Source organism: Ochotona curzoniae, unplaced genomic scaffold (genome assembly GCF_017591425.1).
Source record: "Ochotona curzoniae isolate NIBS_2020 unplaced genomic scaffold, NIBS_Ocur_1.0 contig_2404, whole genome shotgun sequence".
Lineage (NCBI taxonomy): Eukaryota > Metazoa > Chordata > Mammalia > Lagomorpha > Ochotonidae > Ochotona > Ochotona curzoniae.
The window spans coordinates 2,734,497-2,746,704 of NW_024465451.1; the positions used below are offsets into that span (position 1 = coordinate 2,734,497).

Sequence of the window (12,208 nt, forward strand, 5' to 3'; positions counted from 1 at the left end):
TGGCAGTGCCCTCGGAAGGCTGTTTACCTATAATAAAATGGAGACCGTGACTGTGACGACGCCTTCCTTCCGGCTGTTACAAGGATTAAACACCTCCCCTTTCAGGTTCCTCTCACTGGTGCTTTTTACACATACTCTTTTCCTCCTCTGCTACTTCTGACAAAGCCAGCACTATTTTGTAAGGGGTTGTACCTTCTCTCCCACACTGACAGGAAAAGGGAAATACTACTAACATCACACAGCCAACAGGATCAACTAAACTTGGCAGGAGGTCTGGTGAGGGAACAGATTAGTAACGGCGGGAGGCTCCTCCCATTTTACTCCATTCCTAGCCACAAAGAAGGTCACTTTCTCTTTAAATGCAAATTATCTCCCGCCAGCTTAGCTTTCACTGTTTGGGTTGCCAGCTCTGAGAACGGAAGGCGGAGGGAACTTGAACAGCAGCATCGCTCAGACTCCAAACCTGCAGGTCAGTTCCCTGTGCTGAGGGAGCCCCGGGGCTGAGGGGATTGGGGAAGAAAGAATCGAGTGACGCATCGGACGCTCCCACGGAGCTCGGCTCCGGAGCTCGTGTCTATTTGGCGCATGGCTTTGGAGACCGACCGTGGGAAATCCATCCTGCGTTGCCCCAGCAGCTCCCAGCAAACCCAGGCTCCGGCTCCAGTTCTACCAAGTCCCTGATTGGGCCAGGCTGCTGCTTGGGGGAGGGCCGCTCCCCGCGCCAGCTGGCTGGGTGGCAATTTTAGTGCTTATGCCCCACTGCTGCCACCACCCCAGAATGTGGAGTTGGGCTTGGTGGCAGCAACATGGCGGGAGACCCTGAAGAGGCGGGGACGGACCTAGGTAGCCACACTGGATGGAGGCCAGCTGAGCGGTGCCAGCCACAGACGCGGCCATTGTCACAGGGCCTGGGCAGCCCTGCCCTGACCCCCAAACCCATGCTTGCTCCAGGGAAGCTGACCAAGGACTGACTAGAAGCCTGTCCTGGGCCATTTGTGGGAGTCCTTAGTGTTTTGGGGTGAGGTAGGGCCGATGAGGAGGGATGCCAGTGTCTAAGTGGTGGAATCCCCCCCATGAGTCCTGTCCCCTGAACCACCCATCATTACCTAAGAGCTACCACCTGGCACTGGGACTTTCCCAAGTGCCTGAGACACTTCCCATGGCCACAGGCTAGTAAGCACCTGCCCAGTGGAGCTCATGCATACAGCTAGCCCTCATGCACCCTGCCCCTCCCCCAACCACACACATTTCCTCTGCAGGCTCCCCTATCACGGCCAGCCTCCAGGGCAGGAAAGCCCAGCAACACTGGGGCAACAGTGTCCAGTCCAGCCTTTCAGGGCAGGGTCTGGTTTCCCAGCAAAGGGAAGTTAAGGCTTTGGAAAACCTTTCAGTATAGCAGCGGGCACTAGCATCTGGCTCTACCCCATGCCGCCCAGACAGGGGATCTGTGTGGGGACCAGGTCCCAGGCCCTTCTCAGTTGGTGGGCAAAGGGACAACTGTGTCCCTCACAGCTTCAGGGGGCTTGCTTCCCTCCCAGGCCACAATGGACGACAAGAAGAAGAAACGAAGCCCCAAACCCTGCCTGAGCCAGCCTGCCCAGGCCTCAGGCACACTCCGCAGGGTCCCGGGGCCCACCAGCCACAGCGGCCCCTTGGCCCTGGGCCTCCCACATCTACCTTCCCCCAAACAGCGAGCCAAGTTCAAGAGGTAGGTCCAACAGGGAAGAGGGCAGGAAGAAAGGAACTTTGGGACTGAATGTTGAGAGGAAGACAAGGGCTGCCTGAGCCATTAGGGATGAAGCTATAATGGGGGCCTTCCCTGGGGCTGGCTCCAGTGGGACCTGAGTACCCGGAGAGTGTTAGGTGTAGTCCTGGCCTTCTAGGCAGTGGCAAACAGGCCAGGGTGGGAGGCTACGGCTCAGCAGAGAGTGGGTGACAACTGTTAGACACACTGTGGTGGGGAAGGGGGAGCGTGGATGGGAGAAGCTCACCTGACATTGATACGGATGAGAGCTGTTCCCTGTAAGTTTCTGGGAACATCTAGAAGTGGGGACCAGGAAGTATCAAGAGATAGGAAGCGGGGAAAGGATACCTGGATGCAAATTTTGAAGATTCTGCTGAATTTTTAATTTCCTTCCTTTTTTTTTTTTTTACTGATTTGAAAGGCAGAGAGACTTTTCCTTCTGCTACCCCCAAAATGCCCACGATGGCTGGGGGTAGGTAGGCCAGGCCAAAACCAGGAGCCCAGATCTTAATCTGGGTGTGCCCTGTGAGAGCCCCAAGTACATGCAGCCTCTTAGATGTACATTAGCAAGAAGTGAGAATCAGAAACGTAGCTGGGACTTGAATCCAGGTACCCCAGTAGGGGTGAAGGACATTCCAGCGTGTATCTTGACCACTGTGTTAAAAGCCCACCCCTGAGTTACTTTAATCCTTAGGAACTGGCATCTTACTCTGTGATATCTCCATGTTTATTCCCACTAGATACAGCATGTTCTTTGTCCATTAGAAATCCCTGTCCCCCAAATTTTGTGTTCTACCTCCCTGTGTGGCACAGTGAAGCACGGCCAAGGAGGGGCGTGGTTGACGCCCAGGGCTGGAGTAAGTGGCAGGACACGCAACTGAAAGGCAGCAGGGCAGGCTAGTATTGTCATCAGGAGGGCATGTAAAATTCGGGGGAGTTTTTAAATGGAGGAGGAGCAGAAAGATAAGATAGCATGGTTGGCAACAAAGGAATCACCGAATACAAGGACTGAAGGCTGAGAAGGACAAGGTATGTCCCCAGCCACGGGAGGAGTGAGACGCTCAGCAAAACCCAGGGACTTGTCCACTGTGTGGCTGTGGCTCCAAGTGTCACTCGGAGAGGAGGAGGTTTCTTTTTAGACCTCATCTCTCCTTTCCTCTTAACTTTTCCCTCTACTACTGCTGCTGTCTAGGGCATAGCCGAAAGACCAAGGGCATGGGCAGATGGCTGAGGTGCACACAGATGGCCCCAGGAAACCTGGGAGTGCCTGACTGCCTCCCTCCTGTGACCCTGGTCCTGTCCTCCCAACCCCAGGGTAGGTAAGGAGAAATGCCGCCCAGTGCTGGCTGGAGGTGGGACTGGCCCCGCTGGCACACCCCTGCAGCACTCCTTCCTGACTGAGGTGACAGATGTGTATGAGATGGAGGGGGGACTGCTGAACCTGCTCAATGATTTCCACTCTGGCCGGCTGCAGGCCTTTGGTGAGTCCTCGCAGGGCCCAGTCTCTGGGACGTGGGGGCTGAGAATGGTGGGGGTGGGGAGCTCCCTGGCTGGCTCACTCCCAGACCTGGCTCTGATCGGACACTGTCCAGGAAAGGAATGCTCCTTCGAGCAACTGGAGCACGTCCGGGAGATGCAGGAGAAGCTGGCGCGGCTGCACTTCAGCCTTGATGTGTGTGGGGAGGAGGAGGAGGATGAAGACGAGGAAGATGGGCTCAATGAGGGGCTGCCTGAGGAGCAGAAGAAGACGATGGCCGACCGCAACCTGGATCAGTTACTGAGCAACGTGGGTCCTGGCTGGGGGCTCCGGGTGCTGGGGACAGCAGGGCTATGGGAGGTCCATGCCCCAAGGCCATGGCTAGTTTCTGGGTGAAAGCTGGGTTGGCTGGTGAATTGGAGCACCCGGGGTCTCTCACCTTCCACCAGAAGGGGACGCCAAGGGCCCCGGGGTTTGACGACCTTTTCTGTCTCTCTTGACAGCTGGAAGATCTTAGTAATTCCATGTATCCTTTCCACTGTGGATCTACCAGAGGGGTCTGTTGCCTCCTGCCCACCATCCTCCTGAACATTGGTTCATAGTGGCATCCCCATCCTGGCAGTTCTCCTGACTCAGAGCCAGCCTGGGTAGAGGACTGTAGTTTCCCAAACATCAGGAGACAGGCGGGTGTGGAGGGCAGGTAGCAAACCTGGACAAACCCAGATAGAAAACCGCAAGGCTTCTCTGGTGCCCGCCCCTTCACCAGCACAGACCAAGGATGTCTGCCAACGGTGCTGTGTCCACACGCACAGCCCCAGCCGCAGGCTGGTTCCCAGGCCCAAGCCCTCCCTTGCCGCGCACCTTGTGGATGATGTGGCAAGAGGGTGCTGCAGCCTCAGACTACAGCAGGTCCGAGAGACCGTCGCCCTCGCCCCTTTGCACAGCTGGGGAAACCAGTCCAGATTCCAGGACGGGCAGGAAGGTGTGGGGTCCCAAGCATCAGCATCACAGTCCTTGACTGGCACAGACAGAAGCTGCACCTAGCCGAGAACGCTGAGCCTGAAGAGCAGGCTACTGCCTAGAGCCGGGGCCCAGAAGACTCCGCACATTCCTTTCTAACTGTGACTTTTTTTTTATGGGCTTGGATACAGGGTGGGGTATCCCGTGGCCCCCCAGGTGCTATGGGAGAGGGGGGTCTTAGCTGGAATAAAACAAGAAAGCAAGTGGTTCCGTGTCCTCCTGGTGTGCCTCCTCAGCCTGCGCGGAGACACCCCTGCCAAGGGGTCTCCTGCGAGATACCGTGGTTTGGGAGGTCTCGGTCTGGTGGGACTGGGAAGCCCCTTGCGCCTCTGGGAGTGGGAGTCCAGCACCGAGCACCTGCCGCCGGCAAGGACACCTCGTCTAACAGGAACCCAGCGACAGTTGCCGTGGAGACAGCGGGCGCGGCCCTGCGCCTGCGCCTGCGCAAGAGCGGCGCGGACTAATGACGCACGGCGCGGGCTCGGGCAAGCTGGCTGGGCCGTTGGAGTCCTGATGGAGCGGGAGGTGTTACTTCGGAAGGTGTCGCTGTTACAGGTGCGGGGTGGGCGGGAGTGCACCTGGGGTCCCGGGCTGGAAACTTCCCTCTGCCTACACGTCAAACCCTAGGAGCGCCGGCCCCGCCGCAGCCTGCATAACCTCCTCCCAGTCCCGCATCCTGTTTAATCTCCGGGCCCCCAGCGCACACCCTTCGAGGCACCGGGACCACCTCCCAAAGAGAATCCTCGTCCCGTGGTGATGAGGGTCTTTTCCCCTGGCTCTTCACTCCAGGCCTGCGTCCGGGGCTTCTTGGTCCGACGCCAATTCCAGAGGCTGCGAGCCGAGTATGAGACGATTGTAGGAGAGATTGAGGGAGACCTGGGCCCGCTTCAGTGGACTGAGGGCCGCATGCCAAGGCCCAAATTTCTCCCACAGGTAGAAGCCACCCCCGGGGGAGATGGAAAAGGCGGGAGAGACCCGACAAAGGGGCAGGGGAATGTTCACGGCCTGATAATCCACTCCCTTCCTGCTGGCAAATGCTGGGTGCTGGAGGGGCCGCAGTTGCCCCTTCTCGCTCCCCAACCCCTGCTCTTCGTCTGCCAAGCGCCTCCTCGGTGCCCAGACACATGACGGGCTAGCAGATGGCTCTCGAACCCCTGTAATTTCTCAGAAGGCGAAACCCCACGGGAACAGGGGAGCAGGAGGAAGGGCCGCAACTGCAAAGCCAGTGCCACCGAGAGCTGAGAGAAAGGCCAACTGGGCGGAGGAGCAAGGGGAGGCAGGAGAGCGCTCTGTTACTCCTCCTGACAGAGATGACAACTCCTGGCCACAGGCTGAGCCGAGCCGGAAACCCAAAGGAAGGCAGACCAGAGACACCTTGTGGGAGGAGACCCCAGGTACCACTCTGTCTAATGGAGGGGAGCCTCTGACCCGGTGTGGGCCTCAGCCTCCAGGTCGGGAAAGCCACAGGGGTGAGGTAGATGGGCCACACCCTGTGCCTTTTCCCTTCCACCTGTGGAGTACTCTGGAGTTGCAGGGCCTATTGCTTCCTCTGCAGAAGCCACGTGCCCTGGGACACCCCATGGGTCACCTGAATTCCAGGAGCTGCAGTGCCACCGTAGCCACCTGGCCATGGAGCTGCTGTGGATTCAGCAAGCCATCAATAGCCGGAAGGAGGTGGGTATGGACTCAGACTCCATTCTGTGTGTGCCAAGAGTTGGGGTTGAGGAGAGAGCTGCGTGGCTTGTATGGTACAGTCAGTCTCTTCTCTCCCTGACCAGTACTTAATACTCAAACAAACCTTGAGCTCCCCTGAGGTGGACCAGACCAGAGAGCAGACCAGGACATGCTCCAATCCCGGGGGCCAGGCGTGTGGACAGATGACATCCCAGCCACCAGAGAAGCAGTCCTGCCAAGTCAGGATCCCTAGAGAACCAAGCCACGTGGCTGACACCTGCCAGCGTGGGGGCAGGTCTCAGAGCTGCAGATCCTCAGAGCGTACAGTAGCTACCGACCAGAACAGCGCTGAGGCCGAGAGCAGAGCACCGTGCTGCATGAGTGCTGGCCCACACAGCCCAGCAAGACGGCACAGGCTCACCAAGGACCCAAGCCAAGGAGGACAGGCCGTGGAGGGGGGCTGTCTGCAGCAGGGGCAAATCCTGGAGGAACAGACCACAGCAGTCCTCAAGCCTAGAGGAACCTGTTCCAGAAAGGCCAGGATCCAGCTGCGTGAACTCTTTGAGGTCCCTGACGTGAAGGACAAGTGCCTCCAGTGGCTGGACCCCCAAGACTCTGACTGCCAAACAGGCAAGCCTCAGGCATTGGGCCTCTCGGAGGACCCCATCCTTTGGGAAAGGACGCCAGCAGGGCCAGAATATGGAAGCAAGGATGTCAGAAGAGCTAAGCCAGCCAAGAGCCAGACCCCCAGGAATGGAGCCTCCACAGATCCTGATGGCCAAGGGTGCAGCAGCCAGAGGCTCACGGCTGACCCGGTGTGGGCCTCAGCCTCCAGGTCGGGAAAGCCACAGGGGTGAGGTAGATGGGCCACACCCTGTGCCTTTTCCCTTCTACCTGTGAGGTACTCTGGAGTTGCAGGGCCCATTGCTTCCCTCCATTGCTTCCTCTGCAGAAGCCACGTGCCCTGGGACACCCTATGGGTCGCCTGAATTCCAGGAGCTGCAGTGCCACCGTAGCCACCTGGTGGCCACCTCTGGTGCTCACGGCTGCCCGAGACCCTTCCTCCCACAGGATCCAGCCACACCGGAGAGAACCAATGGAGGAATGGGCAGTGGAAGACAGGACCTGCGGGCTAAATCCTGGGGATCCGGGGGGCCCGAGTCCCAGAGGAGGATGCTGGGAGAGGGGTGAGCAGTGCAGGGCCTTGTCCCCTGCCCTCCCTCCACACCTCACCCTGGCACTAGCTCTGAATCCTGCCCTGTCTCAGGCCATTGGCTGACTAGTGGGGCCAAGAGAAGCTGGAGCAGAGTTGGCAGGGGTAGAGAGAGGAGAGACAAGGGCCAGGGACAGCCCTTTGTCCCCTGCCTGGGTTCAACCACATTTCAGGATAAAGAGGCTTATAGGGGAAGTGCAGTAGGGAAATTGTTGGAGAATAAAGGTTTTTCTTGGATTCTGAGCCTGGTTGGTTGTCATCGTCTGCCTCTGCTGGGAAAGACTCTGGGCCCTCCTGTTATCTTCATATTGGCATGGCTTATTGTACAAGAGCCAGCTGGGAGCCATTCCCACCTCCCACCCCCAGCATATGTAGCCTTCCTGCTTGGCCGTGGCCCCTAGTCTCTGGTCTCTGCCCTTGAGCTTCAGAGTGGCCTGAGGCACTGCAGATAATAGGACACAGGACTTAAGCGTGATCCTCACTGGATGTCACCAGGCCCCAGGATACTCATTCCTGCTCTTGAGAAACCCCACCCAGGAAAGACTGGGTAAACCCTGCTCACAGGGATGTGCACCTGCCAGGCTCTCCCTGCCCTCTTGGCTGGCAGGACCGGGCCCCGCCTCCTGTTGGCACTGTTCCTGGCCCTGCCTTAGTTGCCTGGCGACAAATGTGCGTCTCTGAGAACACACTATGGCAGGTGGCAGTCCAGCAGCCAAGAGGATAGTGGTGTATCGGAATGGAGACCCCTTCTCCCCTGGCCATCAGCTGGTAGTGACCCGACGTCGCTTCCCCACCATGGAGGCCTTCCTCTGTGAAGTGACATCAGCCGTGCGGGCGCCACTGGCAGTGCGTGCCCTCTACACGTCTCGTGATGGCAAACCCATCACCGACCTGGCAGATCTGCAGAATGGAGGACAGTATGTCGCTGCTGGTTTTGAGCGCTTCCAAAGGCTCCAGTGAGTGGGCTGGGGAGAGCCGGGGAGGGAGGCAGTGGTGGCAGTGGTGCAGTGGAAAGTAGGCACTTGTATGTATACAGGAAGCTTGTGTAGCAGCGATGGAGCGGGAGTCCCCTCCACTAATGAGGACAAGTGCAGCCACAGACAGTTGAGCTGCAGGATGAACCAAATTGTGTCTGGCACACTAGATCCAGACTTTCCCCAGAGCTCTTCTTTCTTCACCAAAGACCACAATAACCCATCACTTCCTCCCTGGCTAGCCATCCCATGCTCCCTGGTTAGGCTAGGGCCACTCCCCTTTGCAGGGTCTGGCTGTCTGCTAAGGTGGGAGGTGGAGCCAGAGGGTCTTACAATGGAGAGCTGGCTCCCAAGCCCTGCCATTGGCTCACCACTGAGACTGGCTCGGCTTTGTCACTTCCTCTGTGACTTCAGATGAGGTCACTTCTCAGAGTTTCACTCAACACGGAGGAAAAAAGCTGCCTACATCATCAATGAGAAAATAGCTTGGCTGTAGTAAGATATGTGGTGTGCAAGTCTTTCTTGGCCTAATATCACGGCTTTTGTTGGACATCCCAGCCTGATCCAGCAGGAGTCTAATGTGGAATTGAGTCACACACAGCCGGGTGACTGAGAGTATTCCAGCTGGGCAGCCACTGGGTTTCGATGACCGATAACCTGTCTTTTCAGCTACTTACTCCCTTCAAGGAAGGACCCTGGGAGGAAAAGCCACAAGTCACAAGTGAGTCACCAGGGAGGCTGTTCCCTGCTCCTCTCTTCCCATGCTCCTGGTGAGGCAGGAGCTCTGTAGGCTGCTGAATCTACCAGTTCCCGGGAGATACTTCACAGCCATAAAAGCAGCCGCTGCCCTCGGGGGTCAGGATCTCAGATACCCCTTGTCATTGTGCAATCTTCATCTCACGTCCAGGCTGTGGTCCCCACAGGAAGTTGTGGACCACACATGGGACAGTGGGTAGGATGTGGTTTAGGGGACTACGAAGCACACTTTGGTGGAAGGTGTGACCAATCCCCCTCCTTGCTCCTGCCCTCCCGTCACACCTGCCTCATTCCTAACCTGAGGCCTCAATCCACTTGTGGAGTCTGACTTGGATTTCAGGGTCTTCCTGTGCCTCACCGGCCTTATGATGGGGTCCTTGGACAGAGACCACCCGCAGGCGCCCCTTGCTACATTCAGTGAGTGACAGTGTCGGGGAACAGGGTTGGGTGTCTGTTTCCTTGAGACCAAGGAAATGGGGGTGCACTTGTCCCAAGAGCTCCTCGGTGCTGCTGGCAGCACAGGAAGCCCAGCAGACTTCTGGGCCTGGGAGGGCGGGGGAGGGGGAATGAACCAGTGTGCCCCGCCCCCTCACAGATGGCCAGTCTGGAGCTCCTCCCCCTTACCAGCCTGCTCTCTGTCAGTGTGTTCAGGAATGGGGATCTGCTAAGCCCCCCATTTACTCTGAAGCTGTCTCAGGCCGCCTGCGAGGACTGGGACACCGTGTTGGGATTCCTGACTGAGAAGGCCAAGTTGCAGAGTGGGGCAGTGTACAAGTGAGCACGGGAGTTGGGGGAGCCCACGGCAAGCCTGCCCCTGGGTTTGGGCTGCCCCTGTGGATTAAGAGGCAAAGTACATGTCTCTGCAGTGGCCCTCCTTCAGGGCCACAGGGAGAGAGAGAGAAAGGCCCACACTTGGCCCCACTCTCAGAGGACGGCATCACCTCCAGGGACTCGGGACGAGTCCACTGCCCACCCCTCACAGTCCACTGTGTCCTCCGACCTTCACCACGTGCACTCCCAGACTCTGCACCCTGGAGGGACGCCTGATCTCCACAGGGGAGGCCCTGGGGAATGGCCAGTACTACGTTGCTGTTGGAAAAGAAGACTTCAAGGCCCTGCCCTACATGGAGCTGCTGGTGCCCAGCCCCTCCCAGCCTGGGGGCTGCTGGTCTGTCCTGGAGGTGGAGGGTGACAGTGGGGATGAGGGCAGAGGTGGCCTCCCTTGATCTGGGTGCTTTGGTGTACCGTGTCCTTTTCCACCCTGCAGTCTTTGCTTCCTTCACACAGGCATCCACCAGGTCAGAAGTGCAGGCCCCACAGGCAGGGGGTAGGTGATGGTGGGCACCCCTGGGGATGGAGGATGAGGGGACACCTGTTGCCACCGGCTCCGACCCTTGTCTCTGCATCCTGTCAATACTTGTGAAGTAGGCATTGTGCCACTTCCCAGAGGTGGAAAATGAAGCTCAAAAAGGGAAGTGGTTTGTTCAGAGTGATTCAGTTAGGGACCTGAGGGGCACTTGGGCCTCCAGAGCTCAGGGCACAGGACCTAAGGAGTGCCTTCCTGCTGGGCTGTGCACGGGGAAAGGGCACTGGCTCAGCACTGTGGAACAGCAGGACTTCCGGGAACTTGCCAGCCTCCCCACCATTCTAGACCAGAGAGGATGGGCCCATGGGTACAGGGTGCAGGGCAGGGGACATGGTGAAGTTTACTGAGCATCTTCAGGTGGCAGCAGTGGCCACTCCCTCCCTAGCAAAGGCAGCAAAAGGGAAGAGGGGGCGAGGGGGAGGATGCATGCCATGAAGATAGATCCCTGCACCTCTCCCAGGTTCCCACGGGTGGCAGGGTTCATTGTGATATCTGGGCTCAGGGAAGAATGGTGAGGTCAGCCTGAGGCCAGGGTGCCAGTGCAGTGTCCCTTGCACAGGCCCACGGCCTTGGGGTACAGGCAACCTCACCCTCTCCAAAGGAACCAGGCCGGATGGAGCCGTCTGTGTTCTATGCCAGACTGCAGGCAGCCGTTCAGCCCTGGAGCAAGCTCTCCACTCCGGCATTTCCACCAGGACCAGGTAAGGGGTCCCAGTGCCCCTTGACATGTTGTATGACAGGATGGTGACTGCTGTTGCTGGGGATGCCCAAGAGGGCAGCTTCTGGCTGCCCCTGACCTTGCAGTCCTATACCTGCATGAGACTGGAGCCACATGGAAAGGAGTCAGTGCTGGTGACTGTGGGGCCCCAGCCCTCCTCTGGGGCAGTGGGGAATGTGAATACGGCCCAGAGGAGGGGAAAGGGCTGGGAAGAGAGCGCAGGGAATGAATGTCAAAGGCCCCTCAGCCTGGGCATGAGCCTGTGCCCTGTCACTGCTTCACCAGGAGCTCGGGGAGTGTATGCAGCTTCCCAGCCCAGCAGGGAGGCAGCAGAGGCCCAGGAGGTAGCAGAGGATGAAGAGACCCAGATGGAGGAGCCCCCAGATCGGGTAAGCCAAGGGATGAGTGAGCCAGGGCATCGGTAGCATTGCATGGGCACAGATGTGCTGAACCAGAAAGTGGCAGCCTAGGCCCGGGAACGGCTCTCCTCGGGACTGACCGACCCTCCCAGAACTCAGCTGCTCCTACCCGCTTAGGTGTGGCAGCAGTCCCTAACTCCTAGTCTCTTCTTCCTCTGGGGCGGGGACTCTCAGCTGAGAGCAGAGGTGGGACTGATTGCAGCTTTGTCCTGTATACCTTGTACTGCCTGCAGTGGCCAGCACAGATGGTGGCTGAGGTCCTGTCACTGAAAGAACAGCCTGGGACTGGGACTGGGAAGGCCATCTCGGGCTCGTCCCCTGCCCTGCTGTCCTGAGACTTGACGACTGCCGAACTGGAGACCACCCACCTTGCACTGTGTAGTAACCTCCTGTAGCCTGTTCCTGTGGAGCCAGAGCCCCCATGCCCCTGTCCTCATTGCTCCTCAGCCCACAGCCCTACCTCCCCTCTCTGAGCTGAACAGCCTCATCCTTACAGGATTCTCTGATCAGAGGAGCCTGGGAGACAGACTAGACATGGGAACGGATTGTCACAATAAAAGACGACGACCAGCTCCATCGACGGCAGGTTTATGGAAGCTGTCACTCCCCAGTAGTCACGCCGGGTGCTGAGTTAGGTAGGGCTGGGCTCCTGCTATCCACCTGCCAGGGAGGAGGCAGCAGTGAGGGGGTGCCTGCTCACTGCAGGGGTGGGACAAGGCAGGATGAGCAGACAGCTCCTCTCCCACCATCCTGATGTGTCTGCTGCCCGGCAGCACTCAGCCAGCTGAGACACTGGCCCTGGAGACCTCCTGTGGACACCTCTGGCTCAGAGACCACAGTGAGGGTG

General features: G+C 58.5%; 3 protein-coding genes across 5 annotated transcripts; all 3 read left to right on the forward strand.

Annotated features, from left to right (window-relative positions):
* Positions 1 to 162: 162 nt before the first annotated feature.
* Positions 163 to 4,441, forward strand: CCDC28B (coiled-coil domain containing 28B). 2 transcript variants are annotated; one of them, XM_040974122.1, is made up of 7 exons: positions 163 to 271; positions 381 to 469; positions 1,539 to 1,708; positions 3,059 to 3,225; positions 3,337 to 3,530; positions 3,725 to 3,747; positions 4,249 to 4,441. In XM_040974122.1, exons 3-7 carry the CDS (start codon positions 1,545 to 1,547, stop codon positions 4,301 to 4,303), a joined length of 603 nt encoding a protein of 200 aa, XP_040830056.1. In that variant the 5' UTR covers positions 163 to 271; positions 381 to 469; positions 1,539 to 1,544; the 3' UTR covers positions 4,304 to 4,441. The 2 variants fall into 2 exon arrangements, with proteins under 2 accessions (XP_040830056.1, XP_040830055.1); XM_040974121.1 differs by having other exon boundaries at positions 165 to 276.
* Positions 4,442 to 4,529: 88 nt separating this feature from the next.
* IQCC (IQ motif containing C) lies at positions 4,530 to 7,359 on the forward strand. 2 transcript variants are annotated; one of them, XM_040974119.1, is made up of 5 exons: positions 4,530 to 4,796; positions 5,031 to 5,174; positions 5,410 to 5,635; positions 5,797 to 5,915; positions 6,020 to 7,359. In XM_040974119.1, the coding sequence occupies exons 1-5, from the start codon at positions 4,755 to 4,757 to the stop codon at positions 6,770 to 6,772; spliced, it is 1,284 nt and encodes a 427-aa protein (XP_040830053.1). In that variant the 5' UTR covers positions 4,530 to 4,754; the 3' UTR covers positions 6,773 to 7,359. The 2 variants fall into 2 exon arrangements, with proteins under 2 accessions (XP_040830053.1, XP_040830054.1); XM_040974120.1 differs by having other exon boundaries at positions 5,572 to 5,635.
* An 87-nt stretch (positions 7,360 to 7,446) lies between these two features.
* On the forward strand, positions 7,447 to 11,827 carry DCDC2B (doublecortin domain containing 2B). The gene is made up of 9 exons (XM_040974124.1): positions 7,447 to 8,084; positions 8,772 to 8,823; positions 9,199 to 9,275; positions 9,501 to 9,632; positions 9,880 to 10,026; positions 10,146 to 10,185; positions 10,784 to 10,925; positions 11,231 to 11,331; positions 11,595 to 11,827. The coding sequence occupies exons 1-9, from the start codon at positions 7,819 to 7,821 to the stop codon at positions 11,694 to 11,696; spliced, it is 1,059 nt and encodes a 352-aa protein (XP_040830058.1). The 5' UTR covers positions 7,447 to 7,818; the 3' UTR covers positions 11,697 to 11,827.
* Positions 11,828 to 12,208: the final 381 nt, after the last annotated feature.

Bases quoted from the DNA above. Each gene is read 5' to 3' on its own strand.
- DCDC2B (XM_040974124.1), top strand. From the start codon at position 7,819: ATGGCAGGTGGCAGTCCAGCAGCCAAGAGGATAGTGGTGTATCGGAAT. The intron at 9,633-9,879 runs GTGAGCACGGGA...GTGCACTCCCAG, and splicing joins CAGAGTGGGGCAGTGTACAA to ACTCTGCACCCTGGAGGGAC. The intron at 10,186-10,783 runs GTAGGTGATGGT...TCCCTTGCACAG, and splicing joins GCAGGCCCCACAGGCAGGGG to GCCCACGGCCTTGGGGTACA.
- IQCC (XM_040974119.1), top strand. From the start codon at position 4,755: ATGGAGCGGGAGGTGTTACTTCGGAAGGTGTCGCTGTTACAG. The intron at 5,636-5,796 runs GTACCACTCTGT...CTTCCTCTGCAG, and splicing joins CTTGTGGGAGGAGACCCCAG to AAGCCACGTGCCCTGGGACA. The intron at 5,916-6,019 runs GTGGGTATGGAC...CTCCCTGACCAG, and splicing joins CCATCAATAGCCGGAAGGAG to TACTTAATACTCAAACAAAC.
- CCDC28B (XM_040974122.1), top strand. From the start codon at position 1,545: ATGGACGACAAGAAGAAGAAACGAAGCCCCAAACCCTGCCTGAGCCAG. The intron at 1,709-3,058 runs GTAGGTCCAACA...TCCCAACCCCAG, and splicing joins CAGCGAGCCAAGTTCAAGAG to GGTAGGTAAGGAGAAATGCC. The intron at 3,748-4,248 runs GTATCCTTTCCA...TGACTGGCACAG, and splicing joins GAAGATCTTAGTAATTCCAT to ACAGAAGCTGCACCTAGCCG.